The 26,185-nt window shown below is 35.5% G+C and overlaps 2 protein-coding genes and 1 long non-coding RNA gene across 7 annotated transcripts in view; 1 reads left to right on the forward strand and 2 right to left on the reverse strand.

The window, feature by feature from the left end:
- Nucleotides 1-16,694, forward strand: part of LOC101745094 (protein numb) — a 32,288-nt gene extending 15,594 nt beyond the window's left edge. Inside the window, exons 1-7 of one of the 2 annotated variants that reach the window (XM_004929446.5) lie at nucleotides 293-458; nucleotides 5,068-5,343; nucleotides 6,538-6,689; nucleotides 10,036-10,247; nucleotides 11,333-11,507; nucleotides 12,337-12,508; nucleotides 13,324-16,694. In XM_004929446.5, coding sequence (XP_004929503.1) covers nucleotides 384-458; nucleotides 5,068-5,343; nucleotides 6,538-6,689; nucleotides 10,036-10,247; nucleotides 11,333-11,507; nucleotides 12,337-12,508; nucleotides 13,324-13,560 — 1,299 coding nt within the window. In that variant the 5' untranslated portion in view covers nucleotides 293-383 and the 3' untranslated portion in view covers nucleotides 13,561-16,694. Of the gene's footprint in view, nucleotides 1-292; nucleotides 459-5,067; nucleotides 5,344-6,537; nucleotides 6,690-10,035; nucleotides 10,248-11,332; nucleotides 11,508-12,336; nucleotides 12,509-13,323 lie in introns of those variants that run through there. The other variant, XM_004929447.5, reaches the window with a different exon arrangement.
- On the reverse strand, nucleotides 1,908-3,255 carry LOC134199841 (uncharacterized). The gene is made up of 2 exons (XR_009974485.1): nucleotides 2,864-3,255; nucleotides 1,908-2,665 (listed from the first exon to the last, which is right to left on the reverse strand). It is a non-coding gene; the product is annotated as an uncharacterized LOC134199841 (long non-coding RNA).
- Nucleotides 16,695-16,736: 42 nt separating the features above from the next.
- Nucleotides 16,737-26,185, reverse strand: part of LOC101746532 (WD repeat and FYVE domain-containing protein 3) — a 58,847-nt gene continuing 49,398 nt past the window's right edge. For all 4 annotated transcript variants that reach the window (XM_038014474.2, XM_038014476.2, XM_062671430.1 and 1 more), the window contains 2 exons: nucleotides 20,224-20,331; nucleotides 16,737-18,854 (listed from right to left, as the gene is read on the reverse strand). In XM_038014474.2, coding sequence (XP_037870402.1) covers nucleotides 18,690-18,854; nucleotides 20,224-20,331 — 273 coding nt within the window. In that variant the 3' untranslated portion in view covers nucleotides 16,737-18,689. The remainder of the gene's footprint in view (nucleotides 18,855-20,223; nucleotides 20,332-26,185) is intronic.

Raw genomic sequence — 26,185 nt, forward strand, 5'->3', positions numbered from 1 at the left:
ATTAAATTTAGGTATCATCACAAGATCTGTGACGATGAGACCTCTCACTCAAAACGAGATTCAATTGCTTTTTTATAGCATTAGTTGTCAAGGTTGTAATATTCCGCAGTTGTAAAGTATTTGTTGGAGGATTTGCCATGTTTGTTCAGTTTCAACTTCGTCGAAATTTTTATCTTTTACGGATAGTGTTTTATCAAAAGAGGACAGAGCGTACTTACTTTTATGTGTGACAACGTGTTTCGTATTGAATAGAGTTTTAAACTGTTGTTTTATTCAATATTTTATACAATGTTCCAAAACGTAACAATATGGTGTGAACTCGTAAAAACATACAAGTTTAGTTTGATGTGATTTAAATAGCAAGTGTCATTAAAGTTTTAACTATGGGGAATCAAGGATCGTCACCACACGAACCTTTGGATCGTGCACAGGTAGCACAGAATGCTGACCTTAAAATGGTAACTATCTATTTGAATATATTTAAAATTCATAATCGTTATTCTACCTGAGTCATACTATTGCATGTACCTCTGCTGACGTTTCGGTCATTGTTTCTTGTTACGTCTCACGCATCGTTGCGATAACTGACGGCCCTTTGCAACATTGAGAAAATACTTCGTATTCATCATTTTATTGTATGATCGTAAGATTCAGACGACCAGTAATAGTTTCTTTTTTGAATTGCTAAACTATTTATTGAAAGTGGCTTGACTTGAACGTCCATAAGCGACGACGAGCACTCACTTTCAAAAAAACCGTACGCTTGTCTGTTTACAATAGTGAAAAAAAAGCTACGAAAAAGTATAAATTATCAGCTTAGGTGATCATCAATGCATTACTGCTATTGTACTTCTTAACTATCGTTTTACTTACCTAAACGACATTTTTAAAATATATTTAAATAATAAGCACTAAACTAGCAATGCTATGTTATTTTATTACACATCCTTACTATATCTTAGAGGTGAAAAATAAAACGTGGCAACTAGGAGGCATTCGAAGTATGCTTAAAAAAGATGCATTGAAAATGGGAAATGGGTCAAATTGGTACAAAAAGCTTTTTGGTCAGTACACATACACAATAGTATGGCGTTATAATATTGTTGTATTTAGATTCAAACACTGAACAATAGAAAATGTATGACGTCGACGCACCTAAGTTTCACTGTACATCCAACAAAAGCACTTAACTTGTGTAAGCAAAGTTTGTCAAGTTAAAAATGATTTTCATTTGCATAGCCTACTGATTTTACGAGGTCGCAAGTATGACCAAACAAAACAAATAGTTCATGTCCAATGACTGCACATTAAATGGGAGTTCGCCACTTACACGTGTAACTAATGAAATAGATAAATTTATCAGTCACACGCCGATTACTCTGTTTTAATGTACAAAGCACATATGTACCTGTCATACTCTTAATTTTGTTCAAGCCCTAATGTGGATTTTGTTTACTTATTCAAAACGCGGAATTTTATTATCACTGTTATAATTTTTAAAAACAAATTAATTTTAATGAAATTTACAACCATATATAAATTTATTTTTAAATAGAGTTTCCGCGTTACTTAGCACGGATCATGAAGTGCGGAACATATTCAGATCGGCTATACAGGTCAATTTCCAAATCATACTTTTTAAATCACTTCGCAAAATGATCGGTTGCTCCTTCGATCAATAATAGTACTAGATTAAGGATCAGGAACAAAAATAAGACGCTCCAGTGGCCACGTTTGCAGACACGAAAACATCTTCATTTCTTAGAAAAAAGTTTAATAATGTTAACGACTTCAGTTTATTATAAACCTTAACACTTAAACATAAAGTTTAATTACCATTGCAAAATATATGTATTTAGGTCCTTTCGTCAGAAAAAGAATATTATGGAATAAATTTAAAATGTCACTTGAACATAAAAAGTCATCAGTACAAAAATATTTATTCTAAAATGATACTTAAAGCCTAATTTATAAGGTTAAAAATATTTGTTTAAAATTTCGTGCTTATTGTATTGTGGAACTAGATGTAGTTCTTGGTATTACATTTCAATGCTCAGAACACAGTAAGTATTGAAAGACATAGAGTTGCAGAATATACATATTTGTTTTAGGTTTGTTTTGTATGGTCGCAACTATTTTTGACCGATTCAAAAAAGTAGTAGATAATATTTTACATTGCCGCTATTACAACAAATAGGTGATAAAAAATTAAATTGAATAAAGTAAAAAAAATATGAAAGGAAACACGAAACATGTTTTCCACGTATTTTTTATACAGAAGTAATTAAAACAATAATGTAGGTTTAATTACCTTTAAACAGATTCACTTTGTTATAAAGCTGTCTTTTAGAAGTCATTTTTATATGAGCGGTTTCTTTTTTACAAATATAATGTAATCTTATATCAATGAATTTTTCTATAATCAGTTTAATTTAGGCTTATTTTATGGCTGTGTTCGTTTCCCCCAGAAAACAAATCCTTTTCAGCATATATGCTTAAAATATTTACACATACATATAAAGTTTTTTTAATACTTTTTTTGCATTGATTTGCCACCACCATTGAACAATTCTAGAATTTTTATAAGGGTTCTATATTTCTTCTCCTCTTTCTTTCGCGACAATATATATCCATTGTGCACAGCGACAAGGGGCTACTAGGAAATCTACAAACAAAAATAACATTATAAAATAACAAAACTACTCTATGCATTCCCTGTCCAAGAATAGGTGATGTTTGTTACAATAGTTGGTGCCTTGTTGCAAACATTGGCCAAACAATTACAATATTCGTAAATTGTGTTTTATTTACAATATAATTGTGTTTATTATTTTATGAAAAACACTTAATAATATAAATTTACCAAAAAAAGATATTCCTTCCAAAACCTTGGTGTTACGGTGGTTTTTTACTCAGTTTTTGAACGCGCATTGCAGCGTTTTGACGTCTTAGTGTTGGCTATGATTGGACCATACTAATTTGAAATAAGACCACAAATTTATTTGTGGTCTTATTTTTCGGGCCGTTTTTGAAGCGCTAATCGCGAATCTAGTAGTATTATTGATCGAAGGGTTGCTCGGTGTTTCCCGAGCGCTATGACATGTCCTTCTTCAAACGAGGCTTGTGGAGAGTATTAAACGGTAGGCAGCGGCTTGGCTCTGCCCCTGGCATTGCTGAAGTCCATGGGCGACGGTAACCACTCACCATCAGGTGGGCCGTATGCTCGTCTGCCTACAAGGGCAATAAAAAAAAAAACAAAAATATTCTGTATTTAAATGAAATGTGCAGGCATTTGAATGCGGAATTCCTTATACCGAATCAGATCAAGAATCACATCAGGAAACTGACGTGTGCCGACACATAATGTTGATGGAGTCATGATAACTTATTTAAAGCTCAAAGTATATCTCTAAGATATCATTTTATTCCTAAAACTAGTCTACAATTATACAAACCAAAAATATTAAATTAATCAACAAAAGTACATTTTTAAATAATTATTTGGAATATTATAATATTTTAAGTGATATTTCAATTAATAATATAGAGGAGGAAGAGGTCGACCGAAGAAGACATGTATGGAGTGTGCGTGCGTGTGTGTGAATTACGATATGAGAGAGAGAAGAGTGAGTGTTGAGCTGACGGCTGATAGAAGAGAATGGAAGAGAAAAGTTAGCTGTGCCAACCCCACCTAGTGGGATAAGGTGAACAAAAAGAAGAATTAATATTTTAAATAATTAATTCAAGGTGTCATCGCTTTTCAAGGCGATGGTGTACCTATATAATCAGAGGACAAGGTGGAGCCATTGCCTAAAAAAAATTACCTTATTATTAACAAATCAGTTGTAACCTATAAATTGTCATTCCTAGAGTGCCTTCCTCTACGTATTTCTTATTCGAAGCTCCCAAAAGAAAAAAAACACGATGTATGTAACTTTGTATCTTCGGACTAAAATCTTTAATTTCTGAATAGTTTTATACAACAAGGAACGAGCCATGTGGCACAGTAGACATCGATCGTGATTTCTTTATTGTTTCTTGATTAATCTGAAAACAGTAAATTTGATAATCACATGACAACAATCGGATAAGATAATAATTTGACAAGGTGCCTCGGACTAATCCAAAATATATATTTACAAAATCTCGATAGAAAAAATTATTGATTTTGTAATGTCCTAACACGGTCGTGAATGCTGAGCGTGTTGTCAATAACCAATATGTAAAATATATTTATCACCATTACGCAAATGATTACATTCTGTTCCTAATAGCGTATGTAAATAGAAACTTTTCAGATTTATTAGGCCGCTTTACCTAGTGAACTCGAAGAGATTCGAAAGCTGATTCTGATAAAAATATATTTAAATTGATACTTAAATTTCTACCTCGCTATTTTGATTAATTAAAATCTATGTTTCTCCATCGCCAAATTAGATAATAGGCAAAAAGATACTATCGTAGTGCCCTTAAGCATTTGAAAATCGACAGTAACGTTTTATCTTCGTCTGACCTTAATTCGCGACTGGATTAGCTTCATGTTTTAAATCCAAAAATTCGTATATAACGGTTTTTTCGTCAGAATATGACGAAATTATATATTAATTAACTTCAATTTTGCTGTGATTGGTATCATCATGGTCATTATCTTGCCCTTCTCCCAGTCACCTGGGGTCGGCGCAACATGTTTTCTCCTTCCATACTCTTCTATTATATCCTATTTCTTCGCTCACTCCCCTCTTACCCATATCGTCTTTCACGCAATCCATCCATTTCTTAGGTCTACCTCTTCCTCTATGTCCTTCCACATTCATAGTTAACATTCTCTTACCAACCTCATTTTCATTTCGTCTCATCACATGTCCATATCATCCCAAACGCGCACTTCTCAGCCTCTCTGTCACAGGTGCCACTTTCAGACTTCCTCTAACATATTCATTCCGTATTCTATCCATTCTCGTTACTCCACACATCCATCGCAACGTTCGCATCTCTGCTGCATGCAATCGCCTTTCATCCGCCACTTTATCCGCTGCGATTGGTAAAGAGTGTCTAATGTGTTTTCAGAAATCGTCAGTGCGAAGCTCGCTGAGACGAGCGCGCGCTGGCGCTGCGCTGTCGCCGCCGCGTGCTGGCATGGAGCGGTTGCGACGTTCCTTCCGCGAGTCGTTCCGACGCCGCAAGGGCTCGCCGCCGGAATCAGCGCGGCCGCACCAATGGCACGCCGACGAGGCGGCTGTTCGTGCCGGTACCTGCACTTTCCCCGTCAAGTATCTCGGCTGCGTCGAGGTCTTCGAGTCTCGGGGTATGCAGGTCTGCGAAGAGGCACTCAAAGTTCTCAGGGTCAGTACAACACATTTAGTAACACTCAGTTCGAAGAATAAGATTGTTTTCAATCTATTTATTATACGTCTACGGGCTGGTATCTCAAGACATGTTGGAATGACGTCTCTTCACTTCGCGATACAACTGTATTTATAACGCCATTCCTATATCCTAACATTTTAGGTTAATTAACAATTTTTTTCATATAAAAAATAATAAAAGAAAACAACTGGCTGACAATAATGTCTAGTCTTCTAAAAAAAAAATTAATTATTTTTTTACATTGGACACGTTCAAAACTATAGTTGCGAAGGCAAGTAAAAATCTATAGCCGTTTAAAGTGATCGACCTTGAATCGGACCGGTTATTTACATCCTACAAGATCGATACTAGATTTTTTGCCATTTCGATCGTTAACGAGAACCAATGAATTCAGCATTGTATTACCAGGACATTCCAATTTCAATTGACTGAGAAACGAGCGACCGTGACTTTTAAAATCATTAACAATTGTTTATCGATTTAATAGGTTGTACGATGCTTTTATAATTATTACTGACCAATCAAATCCAGGGCGCTTTGTTGGCCTATCTCTGATTTGTCTTTGGTCCGATCTCGTCAGGTTTGAGCCCCGTGAGCTCACCTACTAGTTAAGGTTCCGCTGATATAGCCTCTCAAGGTTATCAGCTTAGGTAGGATAAAAAAAAAGGTCCGATCACTACAGTTCGACCGATCTGAAGATTTCCTGAAAAATTCATCGAGGATTGGACGAGCCATTTCGGAGTCAATAGGGAACATATAGACATATAGAACATATAGATAGATTAATTTGCAATAAAATTTCGTCAACATTTCATTACGTCAATAAGTTTTGAAATGCTATCTTCCACCGACAGCATCTGTCAAATCATCCCATCCTTATTAAAACGTACTTTGATCTAAAGAAACAATATCTGCAAAGGACAATGCCCATTTTCTTAGAGCGTTTGAGCCCTTAAAAAAAGTTGTCGAGTCATGATGGTTTTAACTTAATTTGATAGACAAAGAAATATCGTTTCATATTTAGAAAACGATTTTTATATTCTCACCCAGGTTTAAGAGAAATCTGTTTTTTTCTGCAGCTAAAATTAAGTTGTTTTATTACAAATAGTGTTGACATAAAATTGGCCCACTTTTGGGCATTGTCCTTTAATGTTTATTTACATATTCCAGAATTCACGTCGTCGTCCAATTAGAGCAGTCCTTCACGTGAGCGGCGACGGTCTGAGGGTGGTGGAAGAAGAAACAAAAGGACTGATAGTAGATCAGACCATCGAGAAGGTGTCCTTCTGCGCGCCCGACAGAAATCACGAACGAGGATTTAGGTATTTGACTGATACATAAAATTATCTAATAAACACAAAAATAAGTGTTTGTTTGTTTGCAGCCTATGTATGCGTACGGGCTTCGTTTATCCCGTTTAGTTTTCCAATTATATTTTATTGGCTGATCGTATTTTATTACTGACTAGCTGACCCGGCAGATAGTGCCTCAATCGATAAGTAAAAGACCTAAACTTTTATATAAAATGAACTTAAAACAAACAAAAGGAATCCGTCCGACGGGGGACACATCAAAGGAAAAACAAAATTGTTATTTTTATTTAATTCCAAGCATTTTCATATTTATCTACCTTTTAAACCTTCTCTGGACTTCCACAAATAATTCAAGACCAAAATTAGCCAAATCGGTCCAGCCGTTCTCTGGTCTTAGCGAGACTAACGAACAGCAATTCATTTTTATATACATAGATGGTAGGACCTCTTGTGACAGGTAGGTACCACCACCCCGCTTATTTCTGCCGTGAAGCAGTAATGCGTTTCGGTTTAAAGGGCGGGGCAGCCATTGTAACTATACTGAAACCTTAGAACTTATAGGTGGGCTGTGAGTTCGTCCACCCATCTAAGCAATAAAAAAAAAATAACTCAAAATTGTTAGTTACTTTTAGCAATTCATGGAGGGTTTTTAATATTGTACTATATAGGTGGGCTGTGAGTTCGTCCACCCATCTAAGCAATAAAAAAAAAATAACTCAAAATTGTTAGTTACTTTTAGCAATTCATGGAGGGTTTTTAATATTGTACTAAAAACGCACGGTGAGTAGTTTTATTAAATTCGTGTCTCTCATACACTAAGCGATACTCATTTATTACAGCGAAGCGTGGCCGGGTGACGTCACTAGTTATAGTCAGACAATGGATAGAGCTCGATCGATTTAACATTAATTTTTAACTTAAAATTATAGAATTTATTTACAAGTTAACAGTATAATGACTTAGTATTCCTTAGCTAGGCTTTTTTTTTCTTAGAACTATTTGTAATTTTAACGATATTGTATAGACAACTATGTTTACTATTAACTACGATTGCTATTAAATTTAAATTTAATTTATAATAATAAAATTTAATAACACTAAATTTAAATTTTCTAACTAAATTCGCAAACTGACTTACATAATATTTGAGAACAGTTCTAACTACAGGCAAAGGTTTGCGTGCAGATAGCATACTAAATATGATTTGCCTCGTATTCTCTTAGGTTGTCGGAAGGGATAAAACATAAGATTCATAAAATAAAATAAACAGTCTAAACGACAATTTACAAATAATAAACTAGTAAAAATGATTACGTCAACTTCTTACAAAAACATACCAAGAGTTCAACATGAGTAATGTTTTCTTGGAAGACGTTTTTCCTCATTATAAAACTTGTTTTCAAGTATGATTTTAGTTATAATACTTGGATGATTTTGGTATGGAGCGGCTTGGTTCTGCTCCTGGCATTGCTGACGTCCATGAGTGACGGTAACCACTTACCATCAGGTGGGCCGTATGCTCGACTGCCTACAAAGGCATTAAAAAAATGACAATTCAAGTTATATTATATCACTTTGAGACTAAAATTTAGACACGTTTTTTTCTATTCGAATTCGTGAAATTCGAAATGGTAGTGGAGACTAGAGTATTGTGAACTCGCGCGAGTATGTTAGGTAATTCTTTTTTTATTCTTATTATTTTTATTCTTCCTTTATCTGCCGCGTTCTAATTTAGAGAGTAGAACGAACAGCCGGTATACAATAAAATTGAGTTATCAAACTCTTGTCTCGAGGAGGATGGCGGCATTTACAATTCTTATGTCCGGAATCGTGTAACAACTTTACACTAGGTGGACTGTGAATTAATCCAATACAATATAGAAGTACAATGATAGCTCTTTTTGATATCATTCTGCGTTTATCACTGTTTCTTTTAATGCGAAGCGTAGGTACCGAATGATAAAAGGTATTTTAATAGTTAAATTACGCCCACGGAATGCCAAGTACGGATTATTGATGTGTATGACGCAATTGTGATGCGCATCTGAATTTATGCACGACGTAGACGCTTCACGGAATTAAAAAATTTGAATACAAAGAACAATAGATCTTTTGAGCCCTTATGTTACAGAAATGGGAAAAGTACAACACGCGATATTACTATTGAAGAAATAAATTATAGTTTAAAAAAAACTAACAAAATACGCTTTTATAGAAAATCCCACTAAGCGTAAAAAAAAGCGTAAGGTGCTTTTCAGGATATTATCAAAATAACCCTTCTACTCATATCTGTTCATAAAATATTTATAACTACTGATACTATGCACCCCACGCTTTTACCAGAAAATCATCTTACACTATTTTTAATTTAAATTTATTAAGATTTATTTTCTATTTTTTAGTGAGATTTTCTTTTAATATTGAATTATCATCGGTCCCTAATAAGTATACCAAATTTCGAGTTAACCCGACGTTTTGAAGGGGGTCTAAATCATGTTCAAAGATTCCGTTACATACTAACATACATACGTCTGAAGCTAATAAAAGCGTATTAAAAAACTGATCTTTAAATGTCTGATCTTACCTATATCTGTTTCGTAACCGTCATTGGAATAAGGCCTTTATGCCTAGGTCAAAGAACCCTAGATTATTAGCACAAGGTTATTTTAGGTGTAACATCAAACAACGCGTTTACATAAATGATATATCAGCACATATACTGCATGGTGCATGCAGTATGTTGTGTTGACACAAAATATTTGTGTTCTACATCGAATATCGCTGTTATGTAAATATAACGCTAGTTCGGTTTTCTATTTACAACGTCATACAGAAAACGAAATACACAGTTTTGCGACTGATTGTTAATTATTATTTTTTATTGCTTAGATGGGCGGACGAGCTCACAGCTCACCTGGTATTAAGTGGTTACTGGAGCCCATAGCCATCTACAATGTAAATGCGCCACCCACCTTGAGATATAAGTTCTAAGGCCTCAGTATAGTTACAACGGCTGCCCCGCCCTTCAAACCGAAACGCATTACTGTTTTACGGCAGAAATAAGCGGGGAAATAAGCGGAAATACCTAGCCGTGCGGACTCACAAGAGGTCCTACCATCAGTAATAAAATACGATCAGCCAGGAAAATATAATTGGAAAACTAACTTTTAGTAATGTTTTTATGTGTGTAATATACATTGCTCGCTGACGTAGTGGGTTACAAAGTTAAGTCGTACACTGTGTGCATTACTAAAAATCTTACGTTACGGACGTTTTTTCCCGGTTACGGTACCCCTCCGCATCGTCCCATAAGGAACTTCGTTCCAAAAAACAATTGTAACGTGTTTAATTCCAGTTACATTTGTCGCGACGGTACCACCCGCCGTTGGATGTGTCACGGCTTCCTGGCGTCGCGCGACAGCGGCGAGCGGCTCTCGCACGCGGTGGGCTGCGCCTTCGCGGCCTGCCTCGAGCGCAAGCAGCGCCGCGACAAGGAGTGCGCCGTCTCCATGAGCATCGACGCCGCCAGCCACGCCTTCACCAGGCAGGGCTCCTTCCGGAAATCGGGTACGCTGCTTTGCCATTGTGTAACTATATGTGTAAACTTATTGAGGAGGAGGAGTGAAGGGCTGTTTGATTTAAGCCACATTTTTGCAACTTTACAGGAAAGCCATTTCAAGGTAAAATTTGGAACGAATGTCATATAGATACGTCTATCGGCTATTTGAATGGAGCAAACTTAATTGAAGTTCAATTAAAAACATCCGAAACAAAATAAAATGCACCTTTGATTGCAAAGATAAATGTCTCATATTAAGCGAAATATCGCTTAAACAAAACAGCCTTTCACCTCTCGATATATTATTCATTGATAACGGAATTTAAAAAAAAAACTCTGTAAAACAAATACTTTCAAGTAAATCATCAGAAGATTTAAATTTGAGAACTTAGAAATTAAAAGGGTAAGAGTGCAGAATATCAAACATCAAAACAGGATCTATCATACCGGTGGTAGGAGATATTGTGAGCCTATACGGGTAGGCTTGACGTCAACAAACGTGGCCTACTTCTGCCGCGAATTAGTAATGCGTTCCAGTTTTGAATGTAGAACAGACCCTTTAACAAAACAATTGTGTCTTCTAACCTCATTTATCAAGTGAATCGTTTGTGATATCTGGGCTCCAATAAGCACTTAATAGAATGAAGTCGTCGTGGCCTAATGGATAAGACGTTCGTTGCATTCGTATTGAGCGATGCACTGGTGTTCGAATCCCAAGCGGGTACCAATTTTTCTAATGAAATACGTACTCAACAAATGTTCACGATTGACTTCCACGGTGAAGGAATAGCATCGTGTAATAAAAATGGAACCCGCAAAATTATAATTGCGTAATTTCTGGTGGTAGGACCTCTTGTGAGTCCACGCGGGTAGGTACCACCGCTCTGCCTATTTCTGCCGTGAAGCAGTAATGCGTTTCGGTTTGAAGGGTGGGGCAGCCGTTGTAACTATACTTGAGACCTTAGAACTTATATCTCAAGGTGGGTGGCGCATTTACGTCGTAGATGTCTATGGGCTCCAGTAACCACTTAATACCAGGTGGGCTATGAGCTAATCCAACCACTTATCAATAAAAAAAAAATGTTATTTCCAGTTATAATATCGTCTTCGAACCGTCGCGCGTCAGAGTCGGAGCCGCCGCCGCCGCCGCCGGTGGCGCCCGCGCGCGCGTCCGCACACAACCCGTTCGCGGTGGAGCGGCCCCACGCCGCGCCGCACCTGCTCGAGCGGCAGGGCTCGTTCAGGGGATTCACGCATCTCAACAATAGGTATGTTACTTGTATTGATGACTAGCTGACCCGGCAGACTTCGTAGTGCCTCAATCGATAAATAAAAGACGTAAACTTTTGCATAAAATAAACTTAAAACAAACAAAAGGAATCCGTCCGACGGGGGACACATCAAAGGAAAAACAAAATTGTTATTTTTGTTTAATTCCGGGCATTTTCATATTTATCAAACTTTTAAAGCTTTTCTGGAATTCCACAATTAATTTAAGACCAAAATTAGCCAAATCGGTCCAGCCGTTCTCGAATTTTAGCGAGACTAACGAACAGCAATTCATTTTTATATACGACTATATAGATAGTATCTTGAGTCACCGCATCAAGTCGAAATTTTAATTGGTTCCGAAAAAAAATCTCAACCCTCAGACCGGAATTATGCAATAATTATTATATAATCTATGATGTACGTATGCGCGCCATCTTAAAGTCAGTCCTGCCATAAGTAAACATATTGAATTTTGAAAATGAATCCCCACTTCTATACTTATATATAAATCTACAGTGGTTTTTACGGATATTCCGTTATAACTACTAAACCATGCATCCGATTGACTTGACACTTGGTATCCATGCAGAAAATACATGTACTTAATGGATAGGCTAATATTTATATGAGCGTTGGACTCTCTACACCAGTTGCGGGGGCTTTAATGATGACAATCTTTGTGGGGGTGAGAAATAATAATGTTAATTTTAAATGCCCAGTGAAGCGGACGGGTACAGCTAGTATAGTAATACATAATAATGTGTCATTGTAATAATTATTCAATCAGTGATATTGTGTAAATGAAACGTTATCGCAACATTTCAGTTCGCCATTCAAGCGCCAGATGTCGCTCCGCATCAGTGAACTGCCCTCTAACTTGGAGCGTCAACGCGCCGGACTGGGCTCGCCCACTCGCGCCCTGCCGCCCGCGCCTGCCCCCGCCCCCGCACCCCTGCCGTCGCACGTCTCCAGCCCGCCAGACATCGCCGCGATTGAGGTTCGTTATAAAACAAAATACCTATCATCTAATTAAACCGTACGAATAGACTATCGTGTATGTCAGTCTTTCCCAAAGTGGGCGGTAACGCCCCCTTGTGGGCGCTGCAGGCCTAAAGGGCGGGTGGTAACAGACCCAAAAAAAAGGGGGCATTGTGTAAAGGCTTGGGAGGCGATTTGTAATTTCACCTAGGAGGACTCTTAGATACCAATTACTGAGCTCTCGCTACAGTGGTTTTTAGATCACGTATCTAAAAACCACTGTAGCAAAAATGGGCGCGCTAAAAAATAATTTATTCTCAAAGTGGGTAGTAGACAAAATAAGTTTGGAAGCCCCCGTATCTGATTAGCACCGGGTTCAATTTGTTAAGATGGTTGGACTTTTTGGTGGGAACGCGAGAAATGATGTTGTGTGATTTGTTTTATTTTGTCTATTTAGTGTTCCTTCAGGTTTAAATGTGTATTAACGGTGGTTTATTAACTGTTTAATATCTGTGAAAGTGCACAAATGTGGGAAAATGAAAAAAAATCGCTGGACGTAACTTCTCGAGATCCTCCTAAAAGTCCACTGAAAAAATTTCAGTGAATGACCACCATTTTACTGAGATTATATTTCATCCCATATCATCTCATCTCATTTCGTTTCATTTCATCCCAGTTGATTAATGTCTCAAATTAATCATCTTCATTTCACTCCATACTATCATTTTTCATAAAAATAATAATATAAATTAAAATAAGACATGACTTAAAGGTCTTAGTTACCAGGTCATAAAATCCCTTAAAAATTAAGTTGGTTGTTTTGTTGTTGTGCAGGAGAGCGTGAGCGGCGACGCGGTGTCTGCGATGTGCGAGGAGCTGGCGGTGGGCCTGCGCGCGCTGACGGAGGAGCCGGTGCCGGGCGCGGGGTCGTTGCCCTCTCCGGACGCGTGGCTGGGCCGAGTGGCACGCGCCCCCCCGCTGTCCACCCGCGCCGCCTCGCACCCCGCCCCCCACCCCGCGCCCATCACCAACCCCTTCTTGGCGCCGCTCAGTGACGCCACTGCCATCTAATCAATCGACCTAGGTACCGAATCGATCGGCATTGCTTGGATTATCGATACGAATAGGGTATTTGACTATTTAAAATTTATGATTCTTTTTAAAATATTTTCCAAACTGTCTCTTTAAAAAGTATTTTACATTGTAATATTTCTGTATTTTATTTTTCAAATTAAACTAAATTACTAATTTGGTCATGTTACCCAAAATTCCTAGATCTTTTGATGTCATTACTTGAACTGAACAGACTAATAAAGTTGTTTGTTTGTTGAAAAAAGACGTTACGTCATCGATGTATTTCTACTTAACCTATTGAAATTTTATGAGAATTAGTTTGTAGTTCGTAAAGTAGTCAAATACCCAAAAGAAATTGTCTTTGTTGCAGAGGGAATTATTTATCTCTTTCTATCAACTCGTTAACTAAAATCGCGATTAAATGATGACTCTGTGGTGTTTATATCGTTGATTCCCCGAAACCTAAATGTTATGTTGGCTTGATGTACAACGTCTATAACTCTTTGAAATATTTTTAAATTACTGATAATTTCACAGAAAGTTTGACGTTACGCAAAGTTTGAAGCTTAGCTACAAAAAATCTTAAGTATGAGAAGTGTTCGAGCATTACAACATTACTTCTATTATAGTTGTATCTCGAAGATAAATGACACCAATTTGAAAAAGCTTACAAAGGCTTGGAAACGGTTGTTGTATACATTTTTTTATGTATAAAAATACATAATTTCTAAAAATATAATGTACTTATTTGAGTTAATTGAGATAATACAAGAAAAACACTACTTATTTTTCTACGTGATGTACAGCATTGAATGGTTAGTAATAATACTTTTTGCCTCCAATTCAACGAATTATTTTGACTCAAACGATAATTAAAGTAAATGAAGTCTATAGACTTTATTCTTTATTTCTGATTTCTTTACATTATATATATATTCATATAAATTTATAAATATAAATAAATAAAAAACAAAAACATGAGAATTGGATTTTGAGCCGTCACAAACAAGCTTAATTACATATTACTACTAAATTAGAAAGAAATTTATAAACTATATTCAATGTCAAAATATAGAAAGTAATGTAAGGTTTATTGATAGCTTTGACGTACTTATCCGCTATCTATACATATTTCAATATATTTTGATGTTTAGGAAGTATTCTATTTATTGATATATAAAAATAAGCGTCCTATTGGCTTGGGCCTCGCCGAGTTCGAGCTGACATTGACGATTTGCCAACATATGTACTTGGCGTAAAACACGTTGACGTGGCATTGTAATGTTGTGATATGCAAATATAAAACTTGTCTGGCGAGTTAAAAAAGGTGTCTAATTTCGTTCGATATAAACTAAAAGTATCCTAAAATTTGCAACGTAGAATTTATTAATCTTTGCTCGTAGCTAAAGCGGTGTTTGTGCACGTAATTTTTACGCAACCTGAAACTATGTTTCCGGGCTGGCATCCTCTATACAATATATTTACGTTGTTAATGCCTTAAATGATTATTGCTGGTGTAAGCCATTAGAAAATCCTGCTTTTATTGATGCGTTGAGTCCAGTTGGACACGGAACGAACTTTAAGCCAGGTCAAAATTCCTAACGTATATAATACATAATGTTTTTAAACAGACCTGCGCGAGCCATGACTGCTTGTGTCGCTTCACGTGGGGCGCGTATGCTGTATGACGAATTTATTAAATTTTAAATTCTTGTTTTAATGACAACGCATAACTGCGTATTAAGTATTCCATGAAAACACAAAGTAATCGTCAAAAAAAAACTCGACTATGGAAAACATATTTATTGCACGTACTGTAGTTTATTGAATAAATATACAAACTTAAGCACAGCTTTTTTACTGCACACTTCACTTTTTACTGTTTACCAATACGTAACTTACTATCGTAATTTTATACTTAGTTAATTTCGTCCGTTCAGTATTAGTTGAGCCTAGAGCATTGTGAATACAGTGCATAACAAACGAATTCAGTATCCCTACGACATAATGTACAAGATTTAGGATTTTTGATATATTTTCTATTTTGTAAATGTATATATTATATAAATGTACATTTTTAGATTATGACTTTGCCCTTAGAGGATCTGTTTTTATACTTTTTTACTGAAAATAGGTGATCGGGTCGTCATTATCATTTGTTCAGTTTTGCTCGTTTTATTTTTTTTATTGTACGTTTCTGTTATTATTTTACATTGATTTAATTTAGGTACTTTTAATATAAAGTTTTGTTGCACTAGTAAAAAATCCCAATTCAATATAAAAAAAATTATTGAATGAAAAATGTGAGCAGAATTGTGATCTTTTCAAGTTTTACTTCTACACAGCAGTAAAGGAATTTCTGTCACTTGATTAAAAAAAAATTAATCTATAATCATTATAGTCTTTTGTGAAACACATGCAAAATAAATAATTCTGCTTTTCGGTTTAAAATAAAAATACAATTTTATTGACATCGAAAAAATTTCTGTACATTCCAGATTGATTTTTTACAATGTGTTGTGTAGTAATAAGTAAATTAATCGCGCATATCACTAGCTAGCCTTGCTGCATCGCACTTGTACTTACGAATTAAACAATTACTTAATCTTTAAAAAAACGTAGTACTTAATATTAGTATGCTTGCAAAATTTTAGAGATTCTAATGCGCAATTACCAGTTTATTCGTTACTAAATGTTATATATATATATATATATATATAGCATCTTTTTTCATTCGATCAACCTAAAAATATTTAATGTTTTCAATTGCATTAAAATAATGTGATACCTTAGCATCTTAGAGGAATTTACTAATAAAACGCACCAAAATTATCTGCACCGATTTATGAATTGTTAATACGAAGTGAAGATGTGTGTACTACATTTATTAATATTTAAATTAAATGTCTCTTAATATATATTTTTATGTGCTTATTGAAGCGTTTACTATTAGAGAAATTGTACTTAAAATGCAAAGTTGTTCGGAAATTATTTGTTGGATGTTGTTTGTAAATTATACAGTGGTCCTATCTTTGTCAAGTGTATGTAAATATCAACACATATTCTGTAGATATTTTAGATAAAGAGAGTTCAAATAAATATAAAGATTAATAAATAATGTTTAGTTGAAATTTTTTTATGTTTTATTTTAAAGTTTAAAAATGATACAATAATTTATCTGCACCAATATATTTATTGTTATAGGTACATATCAAGAATACATTAGTCAACGGCATAAAATTTCAGTGCCTACAAACTACCTAAACAACATTATATTGTCTGTAAATAATTCATCTATACACTAATGCTGGGTGACTAAGAAACATTCGACTTACATATTATTATTATATAATTTTATAATCCACTTTTCCTTATTTATATCCACATTAAACAATAATTATAAGCAACTTTCTAAATTCTACTTTGTTACATCAATAAATATTCAAGTTCCTATGCGATGTTTACAAATATAGAAAATTTTGCATAAAAGTTTCTTTATAATGTATTAAAAAATTACGACTTTAATCTTTGAAACATTTTATAATCGATTATTTTTTATTGATTAATTTACTACAGAAACAACGAAAAGCCGCACATCGAGGGATATAATAAATATTATATGTTTAACGTAAAATCGGAGTGAAATGTATATGTAGTAAAAAACCAATAAAACGACATTACAGCAAAGTGTAAAAAATATCTTTCAGGGAATGTTGATTCTAAATGCAAATATGGTGTTTTGAATTGATAGGATCTATTGAACCGAAAAGGCCTGTATTCACAGAACAATAAAAGTTGCATAGGTTTTTTTTTGCATTACAATTTCTTAATATAAAGTAGGACTAGCAATCAATCATAATTAAATTCACCCATCGAACTTAATAGGAAAATAATTCATGGTATAGAAATACGTTTGAACTAAAATTATATCACAATTTTATTTATTCTTCAAAAATAATACAATTTAATAACATTTTATAAAAATTCACTGAGATCGTGATAGTATTAAGCAAATATAATAATATAATTTGTATTTGATTCTCTTAAACATTATAATACTGACTTACTATAACACAATTATATTAAATATACCTTCATTACAATACATCTAAAGCGCGCCTAAGACAATATTTCATACAAATATGTACGACTCCTATTTTGGTTCGATTGTTATAAATTATATTATAATATCAATCGGTTTAAAAAGGGGCAGAATAAATGAGAATCTAATAAGCTGAGAATCACGCCTTTGAGAAAAAAATTATTGCCAATTTTCCTTTAATATCGATAAAAAACCCACGTGACTAATGTAAAGGCAAGTTTTGGGTTCAAAATGAGCAATTCGACGGACTAGTAAAAAAACTGTTCATAATTATGCAGCCTGTGCAATTGTGGTTTCAATTATTGATTTCCATTGTTATTTAAATTTATCCATGCCTCCATGCCAAAGTTAGCAAAATTACGAATTGTAAGCGGACTAAAACAATAGTCGATTAAAATTCATCTTTTTATATATATATTTAAGCTTTTTATATATTTTGACGTGTGATATGCGATACATAACAAAAAATAAAATGAACGAGAAAAGTGAAAGGAGGACGACAAATACTCGTACTCATTTTTCAACATTGACTAGACACGATTAATCATTTTCTACATTGAACGAACAATGAAGGATGTATGTATACATTGCTTCATTTTTTTTTTATAATTTCAGATATTCATGTTACATAGAAAACGCAGGAAGCTTTAACAATAATCTTTTTTACGCATTAGGCCCGTCGTCTAAACCGTTCCACTAGACTGACGGAATTAGTTTTTAATTATATTATGCAGTTACCATACATTAGCAACTCAGATACGTACGCTGCCAAATTCATTGAATATTAGTTGAATTAGCGGATCTTGAACTAGGTACCGAACCAGATCGTGACTGGTTCCTTCGTGTACGGATCGCCATTGTTATTTTACGTCATTCTAGAAACTCGATTTACATGTTAACACCGAGACGGTCACCACTCGAACAGTCAATTATCATCGGATGCGGAAAGCCTATGCAAAATCCTCTCGACGTAAGCGTTCCTAGCGAACGAACCGAAGGAGTAGGACAGGCGGGTGTCGTGATGTTATTCTTTCTTCCCGTGTATGTTGTCGTGGCACCGCTGGCAGACGCGCACGGGTCGCAGCGCGCGCAGGCGCCGCACGGGCGCCTCGTACCGCGAGCAGCGCCCGCAGAACACGGCGCCGCACTCGCGACAGTGGTGCCGCCGCTCCAGCGCCGTGAAACGTACCTGTCATAGACGATCATACTGTACTAAGACCAATAAGAACATTTTTTTTCTCCTACCTACGCCGAAAGTTCGGTTTTCCTTCCGCTGTACAGGGAAGAAAGTCTAACTTTTCCTCCCTGGGTACTGACAAGTGCACATGCGCGTTAGTGTCTACGTCTGCTCTCACGCACTTAAAATTCTTCGCTATTGTTGTGCTCGGATAAATTGCAATATTGTGTTTAGTGTAAAAGTTAAATAAACAAAAGGCAATAAAATTTAATAGTGAAGTACTTAACAAAGATGAGTTCATCAGACTGTTCTTATTCAATTAGTAGTAGTTTATTTAAAAATTAAAAAACAGTTATTTTGTTTTTTACCCCCCGCCATTGCTTCGCCCTTGGACCCCGGCTCGGTACTCCACGAACTTTCGGTCCGGTAGGAGAATAACATTTTTTTGCTAAAGCCGCGCCATTAAAGAAACGAATCTAAAATGGCAGCGGCCATCACGCGCTCTCACTCTAAACTATTGCTCTCTTTAGTCTCGCACACGGCGCGTACTGCATGCAAAAAAATATCAGTTCTGACTTTGTTCTCAGTCTCGACACGCTCTGTTTTCTCTCAAATTCTATTGTTATTTGTTGCATTTGTTCGTTATTTCGTTGTTATTGTTATCGTTTTTTTGTGCCACGTGTAGTAAATAATATGACTGGCAGAAAAAGTGTCTACGCAAATTGCATCTCATATGAGACACCTCCACCTCTACTAGGGCACCAAAGTAAAGTAAAGTACATTCTCATTTGTTTTATTTTATTTTTTTACATAAACAACTTTTTCTTTCTATCTTTCTTTTTATTTGTTGACCCTACCATCTGTCAGTGCAGGTACATAGACGCCATTTTCGATTCGTTTCTTTATTGGCGCGGCTTATACAAAGTGTTCACTATGGAATTTACTATAAATATGTTCTTGGTGTACTGACTTTTGAAATGCTGCAAGTTACTAGATAATATTTAGTCCGGCTAGTGAGCCTTGTGTCGCGTGAATTTTTATAAAACACTTTAAATAGGCAAAAGAGATTACGGCCCATCTCGTGTTCAGTGGTTACTGGAGTTCATATACATCACAACTTGAATGCCTACACCTACCTTTTAATATATATAAATTGTATTATTATAAATAAAATTTATTTCATAATTGAAACAGGGGCTTACTTATTATATATATTATTATTATATATATAAAAAAATATATTTCATTGCTCGGTTAATTAATAGTATGCAGCAAAAAGTTATGCCAATTATTATAATATAAGATATTTGAAACATTTTACTAGGGTAACTATATATTTGAATGATAATTATTATACTGATAATTTAGTTTCTGCACTTACTTGACATTGCGTGCAATAAGGAGCAGTGTCGTCTCTAACCCAATGATCAGCAGGTCCCCCTTTTGCTCCCGAAGCTGAAGACATGTCCGGCGCAGACCAACGGAATATCTGTGAATTCGACGTTACCTTGTAACATAGAAATTGCAAAGCCCAGTTAAAATATTACAAGTTCATTAATAAACACTGATCGTGGAAGTGCTTTTTGGACAAACTTACCGCAAAACGAATCAGTGATGAATATCGTAGTAAAGTGTTAAATTTAATACAATTATTCATCCTTTATTGTACTATTTAAAAAAAAAGAAAAAAGAAAAAAGACATGTCCGCTGAGTTTCTTGCCAGTTCTTCTCAGGACAGAGGCTAGTTTTTGTGAATTGGCGGTAGTTCTTTTTGACGTTCAACAAGTATGTAATTTCATTTATGTTGAATATTTTTTTTGATTTGATTTAAGTTTTATTGTTTGAATCCAAAATCATTAATATAAAGCGAAATGGCCATTTCATTCCATTTTTTCCTCAGATATCTTTATGATAAGAAAATATAGGTTGCTTTTGGAACTGTTCTCGATACTATTTTTACAAAATTATTTTTTCATAATATAACATGCCACTGTATATAAATAATTTAAAAATGAGATAAGAAACATCCTTCTATTTATACAATTTATAAGTATTTTTTATACATGGGATTTTATGACCTGTAGGCTTAGTGCGAGTTTCAAAAATGGAATCGAACGACTCGCATCGAGTGTACGCTCTTCACGGTGAAACGTGCGGAGCTCTGAGTGCGAGTTACTCGATTTGCAGGACGTTTATTCATCTTGAGAAACAATAATTTTTTCTTTTATATTGGTAGCACGCAAGGTTTTTTTTAAGGCGTTTAATTGAAATGCCAAGCTTTCAAACGATATTTATAATTAGTCGGGTAATGGGTAATGTACCTGTGCTTAGTGCGAGTTTTTTTAATTACTCAGTCGGTGTTAATGTTATGTTTAATTTGTGTGAGGTTGTATCAGTGCCACCTAGTGGTAAGCTTATGAATCTCATTTTGTGGGAGAGAGAAGGTTTGTTTATGTTGCTGTCTCATGTATCGAATAGCTTTACCGAAGTGAGGCTCTCGATTATTATATGTGCGAGTGCGAGTTGCAAATTAATGGATTTTGAGAGTATTTCTTCACTTTCAAGCAAGTTAAGTAGTCACTAAAAATTTTGCCGTGAAACCAATACAATATCAAGATTTTTTCTTTCGTTTTTAATAATAATGTTGTTTTTTAAGGTTTTATCTATTCTAATGGTTTATACACATATATTTTTTCGGTTAGAAAATTTTATAGACGTCTAGCTAGTTGTAAATACATATTAATTCTTTGCTTTTTCATTTAATTCTTATTAAATCATTGCTTTTTTTAAAGAGTTGTTTGATGAGAGAGAGAGAGTGAGATAGAGTTTTTTTATTTTTTATTGCTTAGATGGATGGACGAGCTCACAGCCCACCTAATGTTAAGTGGTTACTGGAGCCCATGGACATCTACAACGTAAATGCGCCACCCACCTCGAGATATAAGTTCTAAGGTCTCAGTATAGTTACAACGGCTACCCCACCCTTCGAACCGAAACGCATTACTGCTTCACGGCGGAAATAGGCGGGGTGGTGGTACCTACCTACCCGTGTGGACTCCCAAGAGGTCCTACCACCAGTGAAAGAGTATTCTTTATTGTACACAAAATGAATAAATATTGTGAAACATTCTTTCTTGGTCTTATCGCTAAGAGTGATCTCTTCCAGACAACCATTAGATGGGCAAGAATAATTTCGAAATGAATTGCACACTGTGTACCTATCTATTATAGAAATATATACACACGCGCACATACACACGCGCACACACACACACACACGCGCGCGCAATATACATATTTACAGGTACATACGTACAGATTTATATTTATAAATTATATAGAAATTTGAACAATGTAATAATAATTTTGCTTCTTTACACATTTATAAATAAGGATGGATGCTCGTAATAATTTTAGTATATTTGGGCCACCTAATGAAGATCATCAACACTATTACCGTAAATACAATCATTTTATAAACGTTCAACGGGTACCTAAATGATTAAACCTATGTAAAACATAATTTCTTTAATTAAAAAAAGCTGAAATAATTACCTATTCCAAGATTAATTATGTTAAGTATGTCTAAATATGTAATTACAATTAAATAAATTCTATAATAAACTTCTAATTCTAATACTTCTATTAAAGTTACTAAAAAAATATGTTTATGCTGGGCAGTTTTCGTGTATTTTAAAGGTTACGCCATTACGGCAAAGTTTGTTTACGAAATAGCACCCTTATAATGGAAGTGGTATAACTAAAAAATTTAAGATTAGTTTTATATTTCAAAACACTTATGTATTATTATTAAGAACCTACATTTTAAGTAGGTAATACGTGAAGCAAAAATGTTGTACTCCTTTTTACGAAAATTGCGCGGACGGAGAAGTATGAAATTTTTTTAATTGTGCATAAACAATAAAAAAATAAACTAAATGAATAAAAAAACCTTACACACATTACCATGTATTTGACACACACACACACACACACACATGCATTTATACTTTTTTTGTTTATTGATTTATCAATCTGCGGTCAAATTGAGAATAGATTAATATTTTTTGTCTTTAATATTATTTTTCTATAATGTAGCCTTGGTGACATAGAGCAATCATTATTATAGAAATGATGATAATAGAAAGGTGACAATAGAACTATAATAATGTTCAAACATAAAATTTAAATAAATTATGGTCAAATTTCGACCACTGGACTACCATTAGTAGATAATAATAAAATCATTTATTGCCTTTCACACAGATTTAGATTATTACAGGCAGCCTACAAGAAAACAACAAAAAACAAAACACTATTATATCATTTCTGGCAAGCAGCTCAACATTTGCACTTGTATATTATTAATAGGAATTTTATTAAGAATATTGACAATTTATGAGGAATTTGACAAGTACGGATTAGTTATAGATATATGTATTTACATATTGTAAATTAAATTAGTTTTATAAGTGCAATAAAAAAAAAAATTAAATGATAAAACCATACCTTTGTCCAATGTGACGATTAGAGGATATCCTATTATTCTTTTCTATATTATTCTATCAGTTTAAAAAATTAAACAGTCTCTTTTAGTCTAGAAAAGGACAAAGTACTCTTTCTGTCTTTTTCAAATAAAATGGCATGCCTTAAAGTGTTTAAACCGAGAAACTAAAAAAATACAATTATTCTATTACAATATTGAAGTTTACCAGAAACTAAGAATTTTGGGTTGACCCACTTTAATTCTAACAGCCTGGCCACGGGACATTCGCCGATACGAATATTCGCGCGGTGCGAACGGCGAAGCGTCTAGCGACTAAAATAAGCGCATAGAAATGTACCTAACAAGCCACGCGCACCGGCGACCGGCGAAGCGACCGGCGAAATGTACCGAGCGAATCGCGCGATGCGGCGGGCGAGCAAAACAAATGCATGAATACGGACGGCGCGAGCCACGGAGTCGAGCGGTAGTCGCGGCGAATAGTACAGTGATTAAATGAGTTTAGTTGTTTTCGCCGCGAAAAATTAACGCCGAAATTTTTATATTTTTTATTTATTTTTTATTTTATATTTTTAAAGTCGTCGTGGCCTAACGGACGTCCGGTGCAATCGTGTTGAGCGATGCACCGGTGTTCGAATATCAGGCGGGTACCAATTTTTGTAATGAAATACGTACTCAACAAATGTTCACGATTGATTTCCACGGTGAAGGAATAACATCGTGTAATAAAAATGAAATCCTCAAAATTATAATTTGCGTAATTACTGGTGGTAGGACCTCTTGTGAGTCCACCAAGGGTGGGTACTACCACCCTGCCTATTTCTGCCGTGAAGCAGTAATGCGTTTCGGTTTGAAGGGTGGGGCAGCCGTTGTAACTATACTTGAGACCTTAGAACTTATATCTCAAGGTGGGTGGCGCATTTACGTTGTGGATGTCTATGGGCTCCAGTAACCACTTAACACAAGGTGGGCTGTGAGCTCGTCCACCCATCTAAGCAATAAAAAAAAAATGGCTGAAATACTAGCTAGGCGGGCTCCGGATAGCCTGCCGACCGAGAGGGCTGGTGGTCGTGGCGCCGACGACCGCCAGTCCGGCGTCCCGAGGGGGAGGGTGATGGGAGAGATGTGCTCCGCACTAAACACTTCACTTTCCCCCCTTTGCCTTTTCATGAGTTCTGTCTTCAAATCATGTACTTCACAATCTTTTCCAAATAATAGGTCCTGAACCAAAAAAACTATTAATTTGTAAGCAATATCGAGATAATTTCGATATAGACATTTCGCTGTCGGACTTCCTTACTAGTCGCGGCGGCGAACGTGAGTACCCGTGGCCTGCAAACGGTGCTGCGCGAATGGTCGCCTCGTCCACCGCTTCGCTGTTCGCACCGCCGATCCCCGTGGCCAGGCCGTAAAGGTACAAAATAGTATTGAACACGTGACATTACCCGAATAATTTTGAAAGTAGGTGGTTCCCATTAAAATGCTGTTAAAATGCGTTGTATGTCATTTAGACGGTCTAATGCCAAAACATCACGTGCTACCAATATACGAGAAATAATATTATTGCTGCTCTCGGTGAATAAACGCCCTGCGAAGCGAGTAGCAAATCTCAACCCACACTCACAATTCTTCATTTTTCACCGTATAGAACGTAAACTCGATTTGATTTTGATTTATTCATTTACAATTGAACAACTAGGAAAAACAGATGAAAAGACATTTTGGAGGGACCGCGAGGAGCTAAATTGTGTGAATTGTTTTATTTTGTCTATTTAATGTTTCTTAGTTAATGCGTATTTAATATTTCTTCGTGTATAAGTGTAATTTTGAGATCGTCCTGGCCTAAAGGTTAAGGCGTCCGGTGTATTCGTATCTTGCAATGCACCGGTGTTCTAATCCCGCCGGCGGGTATCAATTTTTCTAATGAAATACGTACTTATCAAATGTTTACGATTGACTTTCACTGTAAAGGAATAGCATCATGTAATAAAAATCAAACCCGCAAAATTATTTTTTGTAATTACTGGTGGTAGGACGTCTTGTGGGTCCGCACGGGTAGGTATCACCACCCTGCCTATTTTTGCCGTGAAGCAGTAATGCGTTTCGGTTTGAAGGGTGGGACAACCGTTGTAACTATACTGAGACCTTAGAACTAATATCTCAAGGTGGGAGGCGGCATTTGCGTTGTAGATGTCTATGGGCTCCGGTAACCACTTAAGATTAGGTGGGCCGGGAGCTCGTCCACCCATCTATGCAATAACAAAGTAACGTGGGTTTATTAACTGTTTAGTATCTGTGAAAGTGCGAAAATTTAAAAAAATGAAACAAAACCGCTGGACGTAGCTTCTCGAAGTCTTCGAAAAGGTCCACTGAAAAAAATCTCAGTATATAATCAGCATTTTGCAGAGATTATACTTTATCCCATATTATCTGATCTCATTTCATTTCATTCCATGCCAATTGATTAATGCTTCAAATTAATCAAATCCATTTCACTCCATATTATCATTTTTCATAAAAAAAGATTAGGCTTTATGGCATGATACTTTTGCCTCTCTAGTTGGAAAAATAGAACTACTAAAGAAATACTCGATCGAAACGTTAAAACCCACTAATTTGTAACACGCACTCGCACAAATGTCATTCGTGGTACTCATTTCGGTAAAATTACTCGGTTACGAGATCACAACGTTAATATGAACTCGCACTCACAAAATAACACCGGGTACGTTTGCCGCTAGGGGCGCTGTTCCAATTGCATACAAATTTGAGCAAACTGGCTCGCTGTCGAGAGCGTTACAAAACTCGCACTAAGCACACTGGTATCTAAGACCTTTAA

The sequence above is a fragment of the Bombyx mori genome, chromosome 12 (genome assembly GCF_030269925.1).
Source record: "Bombyx mori chromosome 12, ASM3026992v2".
Lineage (NCBI taxonomy): Eukaryota > Metazoa > Arthropoda > Insecta > Lepidoptera > Bombycidae > Bombyx > Bombyx mori.